Source organism: Rhyacophila brunnea, unplaced genomic scaffold (genome assembly GCF_057557595.1).
Source record: "Rhyacophila brunnea isolate RB1 unplaced genomic scaffold, BYU_Rbru_1.0 scaffold_11, whole genome shotgun sequence".
NCBI lineage: Eukaryota > Metazoa > Arthropoda > Insecta > Trichoptera > Rhyacophilidae > Rhyacophila > Rhyacophila brunnea.
In genome coordinates, this window is record NW_028232763.1 from 30,141,296 (window position 1) to 30,164,344 (window position 23,049).

The window sequence follows — 23,049 nt, forward strand, 5'->3', positions numbered from 1 at the left end:
TTATACAATAGTGCCAGAAAATCTTTAGCTATAATTGAGGTGATGTGGGTTAAAAGAGAACAGACTACAAGTACCTATATGTGAAATAATAGTTCAAATTCAAGTTTATTTATTTATATACCTAATAAACGTGACAAATTACAAATTAAAAACATTCAGGACATGACATAAAAATATTTAAATAAACATACAGGGTAATAAGAATAAAAAAAGTAAATATAAGTACACCAGGTGAACTAAGTATACCTACTTTTATCTCAAAAGCTTATAAAACAGCGTTCATCTAAATTGACCTCACGTTAGTGGAATATATCAATATTCAAAGCGACATTTAAAAAAAGATTGTTAAGGTTAAAATAATAATTAATCCATAATAATTATATTTTAAAAACGATCAAAAATGGGTTCATCAAAATCGATATCAAAATTATCTGCATTATATTATAAAATATTCTTACAATCCACGGATAATAAACATAATAATAGACAAAATATTGTCTTAAGTACTTATATCGTAATAATATCAAACTAAGAATAATAATAATACTCACGTCATGATAATAGTGAGTGAATATTTACTTTATATATAAAGTTTAAATATGTTGTGTAACAACAGGATAATAGCGTTAAACATAATAAAGTTCCAAATAAACTGATAATTACTATTACATCCTATTCTACAATAATTTGCTAAATGGTGCGTTCCAAGAACGCCGAAGCTAATAGACCACAATCGCACTGCCAAAACGGTCTAATGGCCACCCTATTCACGGCTACGGAGAGTGAAATGCCATTATCTTTGGCGGGATTATCACCGCGGGGCATCACAATTAAATGTACGGCTTGAATGAAGGCTGTGTTGGTCTAATATGCAATATTGCTATCCTACCACAAATACTAACGAAACATATCGTGTACGTACGATGCTAGAAGATATTGAATGATCTATACTTCTCGATGCTCAGTTTTAATTCAATAATAAAGTGGTACTAAAAGGCTGTACTCAGTGCAGTCAATCTAATCGCCCACCACTATTTAATATGAACCTTATAATTTTGTCTTTAAATAAATATTTGAGCGATGCAGTATTTAGACACTTAAAATAAGATTATAATATATTATTTGATATCTAAATAACTCACTACGCATAAAAGACCTTTAACTAGTATATTTTGTGCCTATCAAGTTATAGATAATATATGAATATATTACCATAAACTAAACGCTTAAAAAAATTAATAAGATTATATGTGTTCTTCTTTTATGCCATTGGCTACTGACCTAAATTCTGCAGTTGTGGTTAATGCACATATTATATTATATTGTTATATATATATAATATATATAATATATATTTCAGAAATGTAAAAACAAGAAAATGTAAATGCCAAATTACTAGATCTCAGTAGGTAAATAAATAATATAGTTATATAAACATATACATGTTAATTATATTATTAAATCATAAGATTTAGCTCTTCAGTATGACCCAGTCGTGTAAGTATATATTTGACAAAAAAAAATAGTGAACCATTTTACGTTGATTTTAATAAATAATGTTTGAAATAGAATGTATATATTATATTTCTTTCTAGTAATGTGTCTATTGGCATGTTCAATACCTCTGTTAATACACTCAAGCACTACCATCTGCATAGAGTAATAATATATATATATTTATTTGAAAGTTTATTGTTTATTCTCTACTTATTTTGTGGGTACTGTATTCATGTACCTATGGTTTTTTTAACATTATTATAAGTTTATGTATGTAATTCTCATTTATACTTATATGAATCTATATAAATTGTGATTTTAAAGTGCATTTTTTGTTTATAAAAAAATTAATAATATAATTTATATTGTAACAAAATTATTCATCAAAACACATTGGTCAAAACACAACCATTCATTAATTATTACTTCTCTACTTAAGACTGCGTATGGTAGGATTAGTATTAACTCCACAAGGATTTTGGCACAAACACAATTCTAAATCCTCATTCAGAGTTATTATCAATTCATTCGGATTAAATTGCCAAGGTCTGAAATCGTGTAGGCCGTTTGGTGAGTTATGTTGCAAATAATAGATGGAACAGTGGTCGCAAGGCGGATAAATAATTTTAGTACTGGCGTCGCGAAGGAAACTGCGTCGGTTTATGTTGAGATTCACGAGTATGCCTTTTGAATTATGAAGTGCAAGGTATTATTCTAGATTAGAAGAGAGCGACATTTTGTATAAAAAAATAATGAAACTATTCCGTACCTAACAAAAACTGATGCACTTTTGAAAAGTTTGTTGATTTTACCACGTTTTTATTAGCTCGTATTCTTGTTTGTCCAGTATAATTTTTTTCTTGTTTGTCCAATTCTTGCAATCGATTTTTAACCGGTTAAGTGCCCAAAGCGTCTTTGGACGCCCTAATTACACCAATTCTTATGTTAATTACTATCAATTAACTAATTGCGGCATAGAAAGGATTAACTAACTTTCCGACTAGATAGACATTTGAAACTTTTAGAATATATCAGAACACGAGGCCAATGCATTCTTTTAATACTTTTAGCGATCTTTAAGTAGAATTGAATTCATTTTCAGTTGATTCTGTTTTGTATGAAAAGTTATTTCGGAAGAAATCCGTAAAAAGTAAAACACTACTATTGGTTGCTAGGGGTCTGGAGTCCTAGCAACTAAATTATTAATATATACGTGCGTTACTATGAAAGTCAAAATGAAATGTCAAAATGACATTTCAGTATTCTATATTTATTTAGTATTTCTATCAAGTACAAAAAAAGTATTTATTAATAGGTACATAGACTTGTCAAGTTTATATGATTCAACAGAATTAAAAACGTGGTATATAAAAAGTTTTTTATCTTGTCATTATTTTATTACGACGTTTTTATTAGCTCGTATTCTTGTGTGTCCAGTCCTAGCAACTAAATTATTAATATATACACGTGCGTTACTATGGAAATCAATATGAAATGTCAAAATGACATTTCAGTATTTTATTTATGTAAGTATTCAATATTTCTATCAAGTACAAAAAATGTATTTATTAATACATAGAATTGTCAAGTTTATATGATTCAACAGGAAATATAAAAACGTGGTATATAAAAAGTTCTTTTTATCTTGTAATTATTTATCATTATATTAATAATAGTTTCAGTATATATAATAATATAATTATTTTTAATACTGTGAAGGGCAAGGGATTGAAAATTAGAAAAAAATGTATTAAGAGTAATACCATCAATAATTAACAACATTTTACATCAAAATTACTCCCACCCCAAACGATTTTAATCAAATTAACCCATTAAAAAATCCCAACCCTCGACTCAATTGCAACTTGAAAATTTTATCAGATATCTTTTTCTTACATTACATACTACTATATTATACATTGCATATTGTTTTCCACACCACTGCCAACAAAAAGAATAAGTAAATTAAAAGGTTAAATTTAGTAGTCATAATTGATAACTCAGGCACAGTGCACTCTTACCAATGACAAATGCACACTGACACGTCGTGATCCCTCTTCAGATTCATCACTTTCAACTCCTCAGTCCTTTGTTCTGTTATTGAAGATTTTTATGTTATATACTCTTTCTTTAATACTTTGGACGCGGAAGACGCACACGGCGCGTAATGACCAGGCGGCCGATCGATGTAATTAACGTGCATTTTACAGGGGGCAATTAAAATCTCATTATCTATTCAGCAGCGAATGCGTTAAGCACCAAGGAGCATGGTTGCTACATTAATCCCGTAGAGCTTCGTTTTAGGACAAGGAAATGTGGCATTAAAATCTTTGAATTATTCTGACACGTTTATAGCGTATTATAAGGCGGTAGTGCACAAATGGGATGAATCACACATGACATGTGTAGATGGGTAATTCAGATCATAGAGACATATTACAGGTAATTCTCGTTGATATAATAAATTTAATAAAAAATACACAATTAATACAATAAAAAAACTATCGTAAAAACTTAAATCAATTAGGATTTAAATTCCTTCATTTATCTTCAGTATTGGTGTTTATAATATGTTGTAAATATCAATTAATGATAGATAATCGTACACTTTATAAATATTAAGCAAATATAGTTAAAGTTTTTAATGTATTTAAAAAAATCATATGTACGCATGTATACCTATACTTACGCCAATAAAAGGTTTAACAATTAATTTAATTTAATCATTTTGGATTTTAACCATTTCAAAAAAATCAATCGCATCCAAAAGGTCTGTATGATATCTATTAGTGAGTGGCCGTAGCGGTCTGGTGTCTGTCGAAGGGTCGAGCTTTTCAATCGGATTGTGAAGCCTTATTTGTCACGCTACGGCGAATGGAAAAATAAAACCCGACAGTGCCTTGTTCTCGGAAAGATATCCTTGATAGAGTGCTGGTGTATGCAAACCGTTTACTGCGTCACAATGAAATAGTTTATCGGGCCACTTGAATTGTTTACAAATCGTTTCAATGATACTCAAAATGCACTGTGGCTACTGTGCGGCTCGGCGTCATTACTAAAGTAAGATTACAATTTTAAAATAAATTAATATAATTTAATTATTATACTTAAAAAAAAAACGTGCACATTCTAGGGCAGATAGAACAATATTATTATATAAGCAGGAATCCATAGACGGGAAGCGTAGATTCGGGTCACTGTTTTTTCAAATTACTTAATAATAATAATAACCATTTTTATACAATATGTATTATCTAAGTATCCTAAACGCTTTTATCTTAATTTCTTTTTGTGCGCAATTTTTGTTTATATATTATTATGAAATATTATTCAAATTTCAAATTCCAAATTCACACTAATTTATTTACATAGTATTTAAGTGAAATTTACAAATTAAAAATTCAAGACGTGCACAATATGACATAAAAAATCAATGAAATAGAAACAGTTTAGGTAAAAAGTAAAATACAAAACATATAAAAAGGTAGTTACATGGAAGTAAGCCGAATGAGCAAACTAGACCCTAATTTAAGAACTTATAAAACAACGTCTACCTATAAATACTCATCCTTACGTAAGTGGAATATATCAATATCCGAAGCAATTTGGTTGGACAGAGTTATTGCTCTTCCAATTGGTATCACCAAGTATAGGTTAGTTCTGCATCTTGGGAGAACAAAAATAACTTTAGCTCCCAATTTCTAAGAGTGACCAGATACACAATTATTATACTATGGTATATTGCTATATATTAATTAATTTATAATGAATGCTATTTACCTAAAAATACGATGATGAAAAAACGAGAATTAGCTTTGTTCTGTGTCAGTGTGTGTTTGATGAGTGCGCATAGTACCAGAAGATGATGAAAGGCGAAACAAAGTTACTTAAACGCAACAGTACCAAACTTGAATCAATTAGAGTAGGTAATTAAATGTAATACCTCACTATTTAGGTATATGAATTTATAAATATTTGATCCAATTTATGATATTTGATAACGTTACACTATACATTAGGAAGCCGATTTACCGAAAACTGCTTGAAATCCATAAATATATACTAAAAATGAATTTTAAATATAAACGATGGTAGGTATAATGAATAGGAAGTTTATGATAAATATTTTATAATCTTATTCCTCGTAACTTCACCATGAATTGAATTCTTTCAAATCATGCATCTACCTATCCATATAAATACCCGATTAAAAAAAAGCGAATGATCTCAACAATGTGTTAACAGCTTAGATGTGGGACAGTGGAATCAATTTGCCGACAGGGAACAGTGGCAAAATAAATGAAAACCAATTCGGTAGGCAGTCAAAAGCTTTGATTGGAAGCGGGATACGATCACACGAGTACGATTATATCTCGGTCTGCCACACAATGGTGAGAGCTTTTAAGTTTCGTAAAAGAGATGCAACAATGCGACGATCTTGAACGCAGCGAGGCCTTGGGGTTCAAATCGATCCAAGCCATTATCGAAGCCTTACTGACTATTATTAGTGATTTGTCAGGGTAAATCTGGCGTCAACTGCAATCTGAATTATTCAAAAAATGGTTATTTAAAATTATATTGTAATAATTTACGTAGTAAATTCATTTTAATAATATTAATCTAATTTTATATAATAATCATTTGTGATGTCTAATATGATTGTTGCACATGTTTTACTACAAAAAACATGTGAAATGAATGAGTGGCAATCGATATTTTTAAAAAAAAAGTTCACTATCATATCGTTTATTTATATATGAAAACGTGAATATATTTTGATGATACTGTTGTAGTAAGGATGTAGCATATTTTTGTGTTATTTTATTGGTTAGACTTATGAGGAATATTTTAATTTAAACACTTATAACAGACCATGCACCCAAATTAAAGTATTATAGTGGGAGTGGATAAAACACAACAAGGCTTTGAAAAAATCATAAATGTATTGTAGTCTCACCTGGATTCGAATCTGGAACCCGGAAGAGAAACCAAATCATTACGTATTAGTTAATATTAACAGGGGCACTTATACAGCTGAAAAGTATAGAAGAGGTTATCAAAGTATGCACCCCACGATACTGGATTCCATGAGCAAATTCCGCGGTCAGATATTCTAAAATTTTAATTATTATAGCCAATCTTATCATGGTCACAATTATTATAATTTCGTATTCTACAGTGGTTCTTTTCTTGTATTAAATTTAAACATATTATACTTATAGTATATGTAATACAAATAAAACGTTTGACAGAAAATATGTGAAAACATTGTCTAAACTTTGATTCTAAGATTTCAGGAATATCACTCGTTCCACTAATTTTAGAACACAATGAAAAATATCGACATAAGAACACTAAAGGTGCGGTGAATCAAAAATATTGAAAAGCGCTGATGTATAAATTTTTGTAAATAATGTTTTTAATAAAAAAAAAAATACTTTAAATACTGATGATTGATAATCTAAAAAACCTCCCCAACGCTTGGGTGAATAATAAAATTATTTCATCTAACATTAAATCTGTAGTAAAATAATATTTCACCATTTTGTATGTGGTATAAAAGTAACAATAATTACCTGCATCTGTTGCAGAGATAAACAGAAGGTGGGGGAGATGCGCTTTATATCCATTCTTTCTCGTCAACTTTTTAATGCACCTTCTTCGTCCGCCGTGTTTCAAAATTTTATTACAGAACCATGACAGTAAATTTTCAACACAGCTATGCTGTTGTATACAAAATAACACTAAAAAGTTTATTAGTTTGCCATTATTGATCTTTCATGCATCAAAAATGCATAGGTTGATTGTTATTGTCGATTTTTTTTGCAATGAATTGGCATTCCAGTTTATAAAAAAAATACACTAAAGATACAGTAGCCAGTTAATTTAGTTTTTTTTGTACCTATTTTATATGAATTTAATAAGCGTAGGTATATATTTTAAAGTCTTATATTAATATTATAATATAAACGGATTGTTATCAATCGATTAGGTATATATTATTAATTGTATTAAGTAAAGCATATTATGCCTAGTAGGGGAGATATCATGGTTTCAAAGCAGGTGATTGTGTCACTGAATATGATTAGTTTTATTGTACGGCTTATAACATTGTGTAGCTAAAAATCCATGGTATCTAAACAGTAATATTAATGTAGTGCTGAATAAAAAGCCCCGTAGCATTTAATATTTATAATATTTTAGATACCCTCTCCCCAAATTAAAGTGTTGTATTTTATGAAATTTAGAACAACGTCAGTCAAAAGTTAGCCATGTGGTCAGTGGATCAACATACGATGAGAGTGAATGGTCAAATTGTCAACAAATACTTACAACTTTTCCGATACTCATTTCAGAATTGAACTGTTGGGTTAGAATATACCTATGTAAGTTCCCGATTTGTTTCCTAAGTTAAAAATAGCAACAGGAAAATTTTCTATATTCACATGGTTCAACATTATTATGTGTAACGTAATATTGATTATAACTATTTGAAGAAGTGCCCGAGTGTTCACCGGGCGCACTCCAACACCACTACATCACGGTATATTAGATGCACTAGCCCACCATAGAGCAAAGGTAGTTCATTACGATGATTGGCTAGTGAGTGATAAATTTACCAACACGTTAAAGGTCATAATAGATTTTTTTTTTAAATTATTAATGTGTATTCTATTTTCATGACGTAGACCCAACACGGTGGGAAAATGGCTTATAACAAAACCTCGTTCAATACACAAAATATAATAATACTGTATATTATGTTATACCTTGAAGCCCAATTGTAATGTAGGTATATGTTTATTTATATTGTGTAAAAATTCAAATGAATATTATAGTAACAATGCACAACTGAAAATGTTCTAAATTTAAAAAAATATGTTTATTACTTTACAGAAAAAATCGCGACAGCTTTATTAAAAATGACCGATACGTATTTCTAGTTATTTTCTCCGCTTTTTTTCTTTTTGGCAGGCAGCAAAAAAAACGTCTTGTCTCCCTCGAACGAAAAAAATCCCTGCTTTCTGGCAAGCTCAATTATCCCCAACGGACGGCGGATTAAATTCGGCATTTTATAAATTCCTTGTTTTTGATCGCTTTCGTCTGGTAAATATGTGTGGAGGGCATTTGCCAATCATCTGGATGCTCTGGGACCCTCGCAAGTCTAGCCGTGGTTCAATTATAACCCTGAAATCAATTTCAACTTACCGAGCTATAAAATGAGCACTTTTCGCCGCCCAGCCGTGTTTCTGAACGGGCGGTTACTTGGTGTATAAGTGAGCAACTAGCATTTAAAGCCATTTTCAGACACAGAGACTTATGGACATAATATTATATCGATTGGGTTATGAAAACGTTTTCTAGTTTATGAGACCATCGTCAATTCACACTTCGGTACACCATTTCCTAAAATCCTTTAACATTAGATTTAGATATACAGAAGAACGGTTTAAGCTCGTCAAGACGCATGGTGATTGTAGGGCGACTAACGAAATTCATTCCCTTAACTGTGTAATACAACTCCTGCCCTCACACCATTTTTGGTGACGCATGCATTACTACATGAAACTTTAATCTGTTATATTATATTATTATACAATGTCATATAGCGGTGGCGAAGGGTGGAGGTAGGCTGTTAAGCTTCGCCATAAATAGTGAACACTAAACTTTCTCATTCATACGTATTTGTTTTTATTGAAATAAAATTACACTTTCCAAACGGTGTTGGTTAGTTTTTAAAATGCAATTAAACCCTGCGAAATCCAAGCCGTAATTAATAGATAATAGTAAAAAAAATACTCGTCTATCTATGAAATATCAAAACTATGCAAATAAATCATACACAACTTTGGATATTTTATAGATAGAATAATATTTTTGGTTTAGGCAGGGCTTAATGAATTTAAAAAATAAACAACAATATGTGTAATAATGTGTATTCTTAATCCAACGAAAACAATTTTGTCGTATCGCCCAAAGTATACCAAAACTATTATGGGTTTGGTTTAGGTAGGGTTTAATTGATTTTTAAGAACTAACGAACACCAACTGTAAATTCGAGTGCTTAAAGTCAGACAACGTTATCTACAAAAAAGTTTTTTTTTTTTTTTTTGAGATAACGTTATTTTACATTTACGGCTAAATGATAGGCAAACAACGTTATGTCAATCTTTTCTAATTTCTTATTAAATCGTCAGTAAAGTTTAACGCTAATTACATAAGTTACCCTTGTTTTCATATTTTTTTAAAACTATCCCTATAAATTTTAACATCATCATAAGCAAGATAAATATACAATACACAATAAAATATAAAATATTAACATTAGGTTTTAAATAAACATTTCCCTTGTTAAGTTACAAGAATCTAAAATAACGATTTTTGGCTCTCCTGTAAAGTTGCACTTTTGTAGATAGTGTTGTTTGACACTAAGCCCTCGAATTGTGGTCTTAGTTCAATAAAAAAAATAATACCAACGTATTACTAACACAGTTTAATGTGCACTATTTATGGCGGATCTTAACAGCCTACCTTCACCCTTCTCTACTGCCATATAGTTATTGTGATATCTTGAATAGTTTTTAAATTACTTCTAAATTCATTTCACTAGTAATAACATCTCTTACGTACCGCAAAAATATGCATTTAGACTGTTATATGTCAAAAACTAAATACTTATAAATGTATACAATTTGTATTTAGAAATGAACAAGTCTTGCGCAATGTAATTCCATCACCGTCACTAAAAGTACCGTATTGCCTACGATAATGAATATAATATAAAAAGAAAAATAATTTTCATTGGTAAACCTGTTATAATATTATGTAGGTACTGCGGTACAAAAATGTATGGTAAGTTACATTTTGGTCATACCACAGAAAAAAAATCAATGCATACCTAATTGTTTTGTAAAACTCACTGGCAGCAAATAATTAGAGATGAAGAAGAGTAAAAAGAGCTAAGGGAGGCATGGAGATTGATAATGAAGGTTATTATTGTGGCTTTATTGCTTTTGACATTACCTAATATTATATCGAAATGCAAAAACAATCATTAGATATTTTTCTTGAATTCAATTTAATGAATATTTTATAATATTCGTTATAATTTTACATCACGTTCCTTTAAAAGGACTATGAGCAAGCATTTACGATGTATGAGCCCATAGAGGTTTACTTATATATCTAGTCTTTTTCTCTCTCTATATGGGATCTGTATGAGAAACGAATGAAATTTTTAATAAAATTCCTGAGATCTGTGTATGTGTATAATATGTACGTAATGAAAATATGTTTGAACGTTTTATGGATTAGGGGAATTATAATATTTTCATAAGCAAAAAATATGGAACTTTAATAGTATTTTATAATATGTTATATTCATGTAGCAATGTGAAATGTTTGATTTACTTTTAATAATAGTAGTATAAGAACACATATCAGTGAAGGTTATATGAATAGTATTTGAGAATAAATAGAACGTTACCATTTTAACTGTGCTTAAATTTAATATTATGAAAAAAAATATTACGACTGTAATATTTGAATGATTATTTATTAAGTGCCAGTGGTGATTTTTGGTATCCCCATACTACCTAATAGTTCCTTTCAAACTAAACCGCCCCACATCACACTCGGTCTTAATCGAGCGTATTACGAGGCCCTACGTTTGGGTGTGAAGCGCCAGCAGTTGTTTGTGCCTGGGAATGTCTCACGCACTCAAGTGTACTTTGACTGAGTTTATTAATATATAATTTAATAATAGTGAGAGGAGCACGGGGAATTAATAAAAATAAATGATTTTAAATAATTTACATAATTATACTAAATGTAAAAACAAAGAAAGATTTGGAAGCCGTCTTGTGAAACAAAATCTTTGTAATAAATAGTCCTTAGATATTTAAAACTATTAGTTATGCTGCCAGGATTGAAAAGAAAATTATGACAATACTAAATACCTATGCATATATATTGGTACTTTCCATGAAGTAATCGACTCATCTGTTTCATGGAAAACCTCCCAAGTAATTTTCTATTTAGGATATTCAAGTGTGACAACGTCACTATGTTATACTCGTAGTTGGAAAAACTAAATCTGCATACATGTTAACACGAAGACGTAGTTTCAAAATCACTCGATAGTTCATAATATGTAAGAATCAATGACGTCGTAATTTAATGTTCTCACCTGAATAATTTTGCCAGAAAGCAGCCCCCGTCGTCATAAGGTCCAGGGTTGTTGCGGGGTAGTTCCATTGTTTGTCCGCGTGGACAGGTACCGCGGGCGGGGGAGCGCCTTCTCGGGGCGCAGCGCACGAGGGGGGACTCCCGGGTCTTGCGCCCCCGCCACCACCCCCTACGCTGACGCCGTTGCCCCCTCCGGGCTGAGCCGCCTGCTGGCCCTCGCCGCAACTGCCCGTCTCGCGCTGGTTCGATGACTCTGAACTGCTTATCGTATCTGATTGGAAAAGAAGAAAAATATTATTGAATTAAATTCCCTTTAAAAAATCACTATGAGTATATTATATTATGAGTTGCAAGTAATTCCAGGTGTAATATGAATAAAAGACCAATATAGCATGGAGTACATTTGGGCGCCTGAATAGTATCGTCAAAAGTGGCCTTTTATTGAGTCTTAAGCGTTAAGTGTTAAACCAATGTGTGCTACCAACGCTCACGTATGCATGTGAAACATGAACTTTTAATGTTAGAAAATTACGACTTGTGGAACGTGGCATGGAACGGTGTACGATGGTTATAACGCGTAAATATCACAGAATAAACCAATGTGTAAGGAAGCAGACAAGAGTACGTGATATGGTAGGTGTTGCTAAGCAAATGGCAATGTGCTGGACATATCGCTCGGCGAATGGACAACCTCTGGTCTACTTAACTGTGTGGACAGATGAACTCATAAATGTCTGTGGATGTATATTACAGCAAAGAATTAAGGAACTAGAAAAGTGGATGAAACTAGAGGAGGCCTTCATCCATCAGTCGATCGTCCCTGACTGATGATGACATTTTGTACGATTGAAAATGATTTGATGATTCCTAGCATTCTTTATTATCTTATAGGTAATTTTACATTTACCAAAAAATGAAACCTTAAATTTTCATAGGTTTTCTGCGCATTTACAATACTTATATATTATATAATAGTTTTTTTAAAGCAAAGACGGCCAACTGAAACAGATGAAAATAGCATTGCTGTCATTCAACTTTTTTTATACCATGTCCGATCGTAAGAAGATCATATGGCACTCCGCAGAGTGAAAGTTGTATAACCGGTTTTTGTTTTTACAAAAAAATGGATGTCAGCCCCTTGCTCAACATATGGATCTAATACACATTGTAAGACAATATGTGAATTTTCCAGAAATGTATTCAAACCTGGGACCCATGACATTATAAGCCTAACGCGTAACAACATCGTGGGTGTCAAACGTATTTTAACGAAGCACGAAAAAGATTTATTCGAAAATTTTAAAATATAAATTCTGATCATCTGAATGATTTCATTAATTATTAATACCTACATATTGTGGAAATAATACTTTTATATGATATGTAAGACATTTTTCTTGGTATTGGTCAAACAACATCACCAACGGTATAGGGGAATTGTCTGTTATTTTACATGAAACACGTTCATATAATTATATGTAGACGTTACATAGCATAAAGTTTATAATAATTTAGATTTTTCTTCGAAATATACCTGAATGAGTTTTCCACTTTGTAAATAATGTTTTTTATTTATATAGTATTTTTTACAAAGGCTTTTTTATATTTATTGTTATTTAAATGTATTATATATATATATATATATATATATATATATAATATGTATATATTATTTCCTTACAGGATTTTCTTATGCGAGACAATTGAAATGTTACGCATTATGGAATAAATCTTCCTACACGTTTTGTAAATTTAAATGTAATTGAAGGCAATTATTATTCAGGTGGAATCAATTTTCCGGAAAATTTCTCTCAAATTGCAAACGACCGCGAATTAAAATAATGATAATGGTACTCGGGAGCAGTAGGGCATAGTTCTTAGTGCTAAGCACAGGTGTCTATGGCAGAACATAATATATTTATATAATAATAGCTGACGCAGGCCTTGCATAATGTCAGTACTGCGAATCTATCAGTAAGTTGGTAACAAACATGGGTAGTGATTTAGCCGTCGACATGTGGGATCAGATTTTAAACCCATTTGGAACCGAATACTGCATTAGATAATATTTTTAAAATTAATAGGAGATTGTTTGTAGCGAATATGGAATTGGTCCTTAATACTAAATATTCAAATTACGGGAGAAATTTCCAGTGAAAAAAATCATATAAAATGCGTGTAATAATAGAAAATTGATACGCCTTATAAAAATCTATGGTACTGTTCTGAGAAATTTAAATGGGGAGTGGATTAGTTTGTCATCTGCTGAGTTATGTTTGAGATAATACTATTTGGCATGAAAATACTTATATTAGAAAATCAATTGTTTACATGAAACATTTTATTCCTTACTTTTTATACTTACTAATAAATATCTATTATTATAACAAAAATCCACCATTCTTATTTACGTTTTAACGTGATAAAATTATTGCATATTACCATGTTTGTAAAATATCAATCTTAATTAGTAACCGTACTACTATTTTAAATATTTTGTTTAACAAAAAGTTACCAGTAATTGGTACTGTTCCCTTACTATTGACAATGTAATGTATTATTGATAAGAGGTTTGAACTATACTATAATATATACCAACATAAATATAATAATATAATATATATATATATATATTACACACATTTAAGTTTGTAACTAAATAAACTATATAAGTAATATTTACTTGATTTATAAGTATAAAAGAATTACGCGATGACATATAGAATAATAATTCTCGGTGTATCATTCTGACAAAATAAATAAAGCTTAAAACATCTTCCTAAGGACAGATTTTTGAATATTCAAAAACAATAAACGAATTGTTTTTTTAAGAGTGAATTTTAAGAGTGAAGTAAGAGTACTTAAATTAACATACTACAACGATGTGGTTTGGAATCTAATCAAATATATAATTGTTATGGAAATTACATTTTTTTTTACCAAAATAATGCTCATTTTAGATTATAAGTAATAATTACGCGGCTTATTAAATAATTTAATGTTTATTCTATATTGATTATCTCGCATTGAAAGGGTTTAATCCTGAGACGTTCATCATCTTAAAGAGAAGGGGGTAAGGCACCCGGGGCTCTCGGGTTAATGATTGGCATTCACTGCACAACTTATGGAAATGTCTTAAACAGGCGTTTCAGCGACGGGTTCGAAATCTCGATTAGAAATGCATTAAAATTTAAGAACACGTCTGCATTTACTCCAATTATTAATAATACGTAGATGTATGTACAAAAGTAGGTACACCTCATAATTTCCTTTTTTAATTATAGTCAAAAAAACATTAAGAGTATTATCAAATGATAATAATAAGAATTTAATAATGTCATAAGACACATAAGACTCGTAAGTCATAATAAGCATTAAACATTCTGTAGATTTATATAAATTAAACTATCTGAAAAATGATACATCTGACATATCTTTTACACCCATAGTGTCAATATAACAGTTCTTTCAGTCCTGGTAAATATTTAATTTAAGCGCCCACGGTGGCCGCGTGGCTTAAGCGTTGTACTATTACGACGTGGGTCCCAGATTCAAATCCTGGGTCTGGTAAGTACACATATTGTTTTTCAATTTGTGCGTCAAAAAAGTCAGGGCATGGACCTAATAGGTTGAGCAAGTGGCTGACATCCATTTCTCGTAAAAAAATAAAATCTGTTAATACAAACCTCTACTCTATGGAGGCCCATATGATCATATTAGGATCGGAAAAGGTCGGAAAAAAAAATAATATTCATTATTAACATCAACCAGGATCGATTCATCGCTAAATGAATGACTCCCCTATCTCCTTCTACTCTTATTGGTCAATAGTTCTTCTGCCTCGTATATTAAATTTATGAATTCGTTTGAGTTTTTTGCAGCGTATATGTGGTCATTTACTACCAATTGGGGACCGAATTAATGGTACAGAGATTCTCCACTTACCGATAGACATATCAAAACTATTGCAATTTCATCTGCATAGATATTTGATATTATTTTCTGTATGTTTTACAAAAAATCATATCCTACACGTTTGTGTAGGTTAGATTTATTTAAATATGTACATAACAAATATAAATACAAATGCGTTATCTGATCTATATAAACTGTTTATACTAATAAATATGTACCTAAGATTTCTCCCGTGACAATGCGCAGAACCTCTGCGGGCGCACCGGAAGCCTTGAGGGCCTCTTCAATCTTTGTTCTTCGCTTCATTTCCGCTTCCAGTTGTTCCTGTGCACGTTGCCGCGCTCGTCGTTCTTTCTTTAATCTCTTCTGGTATATCACTGAAAATAAGAAGAAAGAAATCGATTAATTTAAAAAAAAAACAATGTTCTCTATATCACAGGGTCAACGGTAAAGTGGATTGAATTATTATGTATTTATGAAGAACGGTTTGGGACTATGCACCTAAACCATGAGATAATCGAAATGTATCAAACACACATTTTAAAACATAAAGTGTATTTTTTTCCAGTAACCCACAGTTTTAAAAGTAGAGACGATGTTCCAAAAACACCACAAAACCACGGGTATCTCGCATAGACCTACATATTTATAACTTTATTCATATGACATAATAATAACTAAATAGCAGTGAGATGTGGTGATTTTAACTTGTAGAGATTCTGTCACTATTTGCTACAATATAGTATCTACTTTGGGTTTGTAACTAATTGAATATTGGCTAGCGGCCAATTAAGTAATACGTATTGCAGAGTGGTAGCTTTTCTATGTTCTAATAGTATTTATGTAATTTTAATAACGTGGAATATTTTTAGAAAAAGTTAGTAAAAAAAAGTAAAATAGTTAAAATGCTTATTATTTTATAACTATCAAACAGTCAATAGATATAGTTTATTTTTTTTTATTTTACTGTTACAATACAGGGTCAAAAAAATTTGGTTTTAGGTGGACGAAGAACCTAAACGTTAAAATCATATTGCTGTGACAAAAATGCGTATGAGTATTTAGATGTGTTTTTTTAAATACGTACGGCATAACAAAGTGCTTACATTTCGACCAAGTAGTAAGTACCCTACAATTATTGAGAATTATATATACCAGAATTATATCACCAGATTAGAACGATTCACTTTTATGTAGATCCCTCCGGTAATAATCTAAATAATGTTTTGTAGGGTCACAACTTTATATGAGATCGATATTGAAAATAATAGACAGTAAGTGATTACTTTTTATTTAAATCTCTAATTTATTGTTGTCTCGCTTGAAGGGTTAAAAGGACTGATGATAATATTATACTAGAATATGAATAGACTTGTTTCTATTCAATCATATTTAAAAAGTTCTCGGAACGCATTTGCTACCAAATCAAACTGACAATACGTTTCATTGATTATCGATTCTCTTTTTTATAACTGCATTGTCTTGAATATAATATTAATTTGTTCATATTTAAATTACACCGTATTATACGAGCTGTTAATCACGCTTCAACAAAAGAGTCGAAACAATAGTAATCCCGAAATGATTTGATTCTTTCTAGGAGCGTGATCCTTTATGTAAGCAAACAAGCCGACTCCTCGATTCGTTTGAACATTTCAAATAATCAAAGTGAACCGAAACAATACTCTTTCATATTGAGTGAGTGGACTGTTCTTCGATTGAAAGCAAAGCACCACATTTTTTTACTCAACACTAGTAATGCGCAGAGGTGACAGGTGAGTAGTAAAATATCTTTAATGAGAATAACTGTAGGTACCTAGTCTTACCCAAGTATTTATTGATAACTGGACATAGTCACGATTCGAGCGTTAGGTTACTAGGCACTTCATTTACAGTAGGATCTGACTAAACACATTTATATTGATACTAATTTTATGATAGCTATGGAATTGTTTCTTTACCTTATTGGTGGGGCTAGAGATAACACACTCTCTGTATCCGAAATAAAAACATGCTTATTTTTCAGGTAGGTAGAAGACAACGCATCTTGCTAAAATGGCGTCAATTTTAAACAAAATTATGATAAATGATGGTTACAATACCTACGTACAGTTCTATAGTGTCAAAAAATACATAGTAGGTATTTAAAAAAAATCGATACTCCATAATACTTGTATAAAATATAATCATAGTAAAAGTTGTATTAAATTCTACGGATGAGTTTATAACCTGTATCAAAATAGCAATCGACTAATAAACCAACCCGTAAATTTGAATAAAATTAATATTATTATATTCTAAAATGTCAATCAACATACTTGAATAAATAAATTAAACCAATGAGTTATGGTCAAATGCAGAGATGCTGGCATTAAGTTAGCCTTAACTAATAAGTAGGTAGGCACCTATACTAAAATGAAGCTTTATTTTCTCACTTCCACTAACTCACCAACTTCCCTGTCGTTGACGTAAAATATATTGTAGATGAATTCAAATAAATCGCAATTTATTTTTATAAGTATATATAAATTGACTAATTTAAAAATATCAATTTTACAGTTATTTTGATATATAGAACAGCCATCGACCGGGGATCCTCCTAAAAGCTCTAAACAATATGCGTTCTTATCTCTAAGTAACTGTCAAAAATGGCAATGCTATATTGGGTGTAGTTATTTTTTAAACTTTGCATCTGATGTTAGTAATTTAAAAAGAGTATGGAGCACGATGACCGCGCAGCTTAAGTGTCGGCCTATAATTTCGTTGGTCTCAGGCTCGAATCCTGGGTCTGGCAGGTATACATATTGATTTTCAATTCGTGTATGAGTTAGAGTATGGACCTAATAGGTTGAGCAAGTGGCTGACATCCATTTCTCGTAAAAACAAAATTTGTTAATACCCTCTACTCTGTGGAAGCCCATTATGATCTAAGGATCTTATTCTTAGGATCGGAAATGGTCGAATATAATATACCTATTGAAATTAAAGTTAGAGAAATAGTTGAAGGCGATGTGTTATTTTTTTAAATCGCAAAAAACCATACACCACTGGCATAATATACATTACCAAAAGAAGAGAAATAACGCAAATCGTAAATAAAAGCAAAAATAAGCCGCGAAAGCTAATATGTGGTGAGGGAAAAAAACTAATAACATCCCAGCGCATCGTTTGGCGGCGGCTTACAATATAAAATATAATATCTATCCACCTCAAAGTGGTATGCGGGAGTTCCCCCAAATATTGACTCTGAGAAACAATGGGCAAAGGCAAGATGCACCGCTCTTCGGATGCTGTGAACTTTTTTAATCTGGCCGGCATCGGGTGCAGAAACCGTGACTTCGCATATTGTCATGGAGTCGATTGGCAGACGGTTTTAATGTTTGGAACATAACGCGGGTGCCCAGACACAGGTGTATGACAAGATAAGCATGACTGGAGTTGTCTAACCAATGCTATGATGAAATAATAATAATTACGAATACATTTTATGTTACCTGTGGTATTCAAAACGATACCTTTATCTTTACCTTTAGATAGAGACTTGTGTAAAATCATACACTGTGCAAGGAAACAAATAGGTACCCTATTTTAGTAGAATTAATTCAATAAACAACATTATACTATTTAGAAAAATATATAAAACATACTTATTAATTAATAAATCTAACATTAATACTATCGATTGAAAGTACCTGATGGAATTTAAATTTAAATTCTAATGTATTTAAGTGTTGTACTATTCCATTTGAGTCATTTTTTGCGACCCGGGTTTTGCTTTTCGGCATCTTCAGGCACTATGTGCACTCACCAAAAGGTAAATATATACTGACAATGAAACCAATTAATTCTAACTTATATTTATTGTGATCTTTGACTTCATAGGTGAGTGATAAAGTTTTTACCTACTTTATTGTATTAATTTATTATACAAATTAGAATTAATTGTATTCTTTTTCAGTGTGTATATTTACCTTTTAGTGAGTTCACAAAGTGCTTGAAAATGCCGAAAGGCGAAACCCGGGTCACAAAAACGACTCAAATGGAATAGTACAAAACTTAAATCCATTAGAATTTTATTAAATTTATAATTATTTTTCTACAAAACTATCATTTTTTTCTTTATTATTTCCTTATATCGAATAATAGGTAATTAATTGGTATTACAATAATACTGAGAGTAGATAGGTCCTCAAAACGTAGGTACATATTTTTTAGGATACCATGCATAAAAACGTTATACATAAGTATACGAAGGGTGCCGTTAAATAAAAAAAAAATACAATCACTGATCTATTTAATAACAATATTACATTAAAAGAGAAAAAAATCCAGCTGTAAATCTCTAATCGAAATAGCATGTCTTGAACGAAAACGGATCTACGGTTTCCATTTAATAAAATCATACATCATAAAATAAGGCAAAGAAATAAAAAGCCGTAATAGATATTTCTAAGGGCTCCGACAGTGTTCAGAATGGACCCCTATCGTCTTATGACGGTGGGGGTCCAATATTATGAGGTCTGCGATTGCTGTCTGCCATAGTTATCGTTAAGGATTCGCGATTGTAGTTTTTATATTGTAAACAATGCTTAGAAAAAAATGTTCATTGAAGCTTTTTTCATTCGTTTGACTAATTAGAGAGCTTTCAATTCACATTTTTTATACTTTATTTAATTCTAATAGATACACTTTTCTAACTAGTTAATAGTTAATCCTATTCCATATTACAATAGCCTTTGCAACTGTGAATTCTACTACTAACACCATCATTGCATGTTGTCATCAGACACGGTAGATGCACTGCTGGATGAAAACGTCTCTTCGCTCTCTTCACTCGTTCCTTAGTTATTTGCTGCCATATCAGTCGAACTAAATGAGTTCATCAAACTACAAGGTTTTAAGGCATTACTGTATGACTACATTTCAGTTGTCTACTCAACGAACGTCATGTCATTAGTTTGGCGACTTCTATCGTATCGCGTATTCTTATCTGCTTCATTGCTTCAGGAGTATATATTGTTCGGACACTTTAAATTTTAGGCACAATAGGGGTTATTTTTGGCGACTTCTATCGTATCGCGTATTGTTATCTGCTTCATTGCTTCGGGAGTATATATTGTTCGGACGGTTATAATGCAGAAAAGTTTGAATTAGGAATATTATTAACAATAAATTATTCACAAAATCAGGCCATACGGGAAAAGTTTAAATATACAACTAAATAAAATTAAAACTAAGCGGTACCTATTTTGAAGTTGAATAGCAAAATAAATTCACATAAACAAAAACAGACACGCGCGCATTCCGTCCGCCATCGGTCATTATGGAAATATTACAATTATTACCCCTTCCCTTTCTCCGGTTCGCCGCCCCACGTGGGAGGGACGCCCTTGCACCCCTGGCCTTTTCCACCTCACCTTCCTCTCGGCAGTGGCATGGCCCGTCGATCAACCATCAATCCAAAAAAAGTGCTGCCATCTTGTGGGCAGAAAGAAAGCGAAGAGGTGCGGGAGGGCCGGGGCAACCTGAGACAGGTGGCAACCTCCTTATCTAGATCCTTCCGTCCTTCACTCGCGAACGCAGCGCCCGCCGGCGTGTCGGGTGCTTATTCAGGGATCGTGAAACTTTTTCATAGCCATTATTATACTTCAAATAAAATTACTGATACGGTGATAATACATAAGCAATAAGAATTAGAAATATCTGATAATACACTAACGCTGAGACCTTATTTCGTTGGTTGGTTCTATAGATGATTGCTTGACTTTATTTGGTAAAAATTTTTGCTTTTATGTATGACCCTTTTTTCAGTAGAAATGTAGGTACATTCATGGAGTTACTGCCAAAAGTTGGTCTCGTCTCGAAATCATGATAAGTTGTTTGAAGTTTGGTATGTCCTCTAAAATCAGGCATAATGATAATTTCTTTGTTCTTTATGTGCATGTTCTATATATCAGATGACCTTGATATTTTTCTAGAGTACATATTTATATATATATATATATATATACATAATCTGTTATTGACTCTAAATACCTAAATTATTGATTTAGTATTTTTTACAGCTAGCCCACGATATTTACTCGTAAATAGACGAAATACGACAAAAAATCAATACACAAAACACAATAATATTATGCTACGTTAAAATTGCATTATAAAGATTTAAATATCTGTATAATATGCATGATCTATCTTTAATAATATACGACTGTGAAGTACTTATTACCGATTGATTGGTATTTAACAACTTCAATTATTTTCAGTTGAGGGTGTATCAATCAATGCGGTAACGTTCAATCGATGAGGACACAATATTATGTTATGCATATATTTTTTTTACACCAAAACGGACGAGTGAGTGATTATGTATTTGGTTTTATTAATTAATTATTATATAAGTCTGACAACTCAATTACGATATAATATCATACCTACGCCGTTTTTTAAAGTGCATTTACGTTTCCATTTAAGAAAAAAGGTGGTTGACCAATGATTGTTTCGTTTAATTTTTATTGGAATCCTGTTGTTTGGCGTGTGTGTATGGAGTGGTCAGAAAGGGAGAGCGTTTTACAGTTCGCTGTTTGAGTTTCTCGTATTACTCACTTCAACTCGAATGTTTTGATTTGACTTGCCGATTGGATGCTGACGCGTCACGGCATTTTCAGGGCGTTACACTCATTTATTATAAAAAGCGTGTACCTATACTCAATTAGTGCATGTATTAATAGTGTCAATATAAGAGCAACGCTACATACAGGTTGTGATGTGACGTAGAAAAACATCCTTCTTTGCGGAACGTATATAGTGTTGTCACCATCAAGGCCACATTACGAATTTGAAGTAATTTATAATTATAACGTTGACAATTTCAAAACTATTAAAGATATCGAAATTAGTAATGTGGTGTTATGTAGATAAGATATTGTTTCTTCTCTCTCACATTGTTTTAATTTAATATAAATGTAATAATAAATGTAGAAACCCATTATTGGTCCTTGTATATTATGTAAAATGTTGTAATATGTACTTGAAATGTCGACTGTTAGGTTTCCCAAATAAAAAAAAATAAATAAAAAAAAAAAATAAGAAATACAAATAAGTTATATAATAATAAATTGTTTATCGCAAACGGTGCAAAGGAGTGGATTATGTTACATGATTGAGAGCATAAATGTCATCAGTCGCCCAACAATCACAGAAAGTTACACCCCCACCATGTATCCCAACAGAATTAGTGACTAGTGAAACAATTTATCTTGACAATATGTAATAATGTTAACTTACCTAATATAAGATAATGCATTTATAAGTAAACCAATTGTACTTATAAATAAATTTATTGGCAACTATTAAATTTGTTCTTTGTTCAAAATAATCGTATGCAGTAAAAAATATTTAATCGCTATAAAAAAAATCCTAATAAAAATATCCTCAATATCACTTGTC

At 31.3% G+C, this 23,049-nt stretch overlaps 1 protein-coding gene across 5 annotated transcripts in view; it reads right to left on the reverse strand.

Moving 5' to 3' along the window:
- dac (dachshund family transcription factor) overlaps positions 1–23,049 on the reverse strand; it is a 497,825-nt gene that overhangs the window by 6,780 nt on the left and 467,996 nt on the right. For all 5 annotated transcript variants that reach the window (XM_085957392.1, XM_085957385.1, XM_085957400.1 and 2 more), the window contains 2 exons: positions 15,819–15,977; positions 11,687–11,956 (listed from right to left, as the gene is read on the reverse strand). In XM_085957392.1, coding sequence (XP_085813518.1) covers positions 11,687–11,956; positions 15,819–15,977 — 429 coding nt within the window. The remainder of the gene's footprint in view (positions 1–11,686; positions 11,957–15,818; positions 15,978–23,049) is intronic.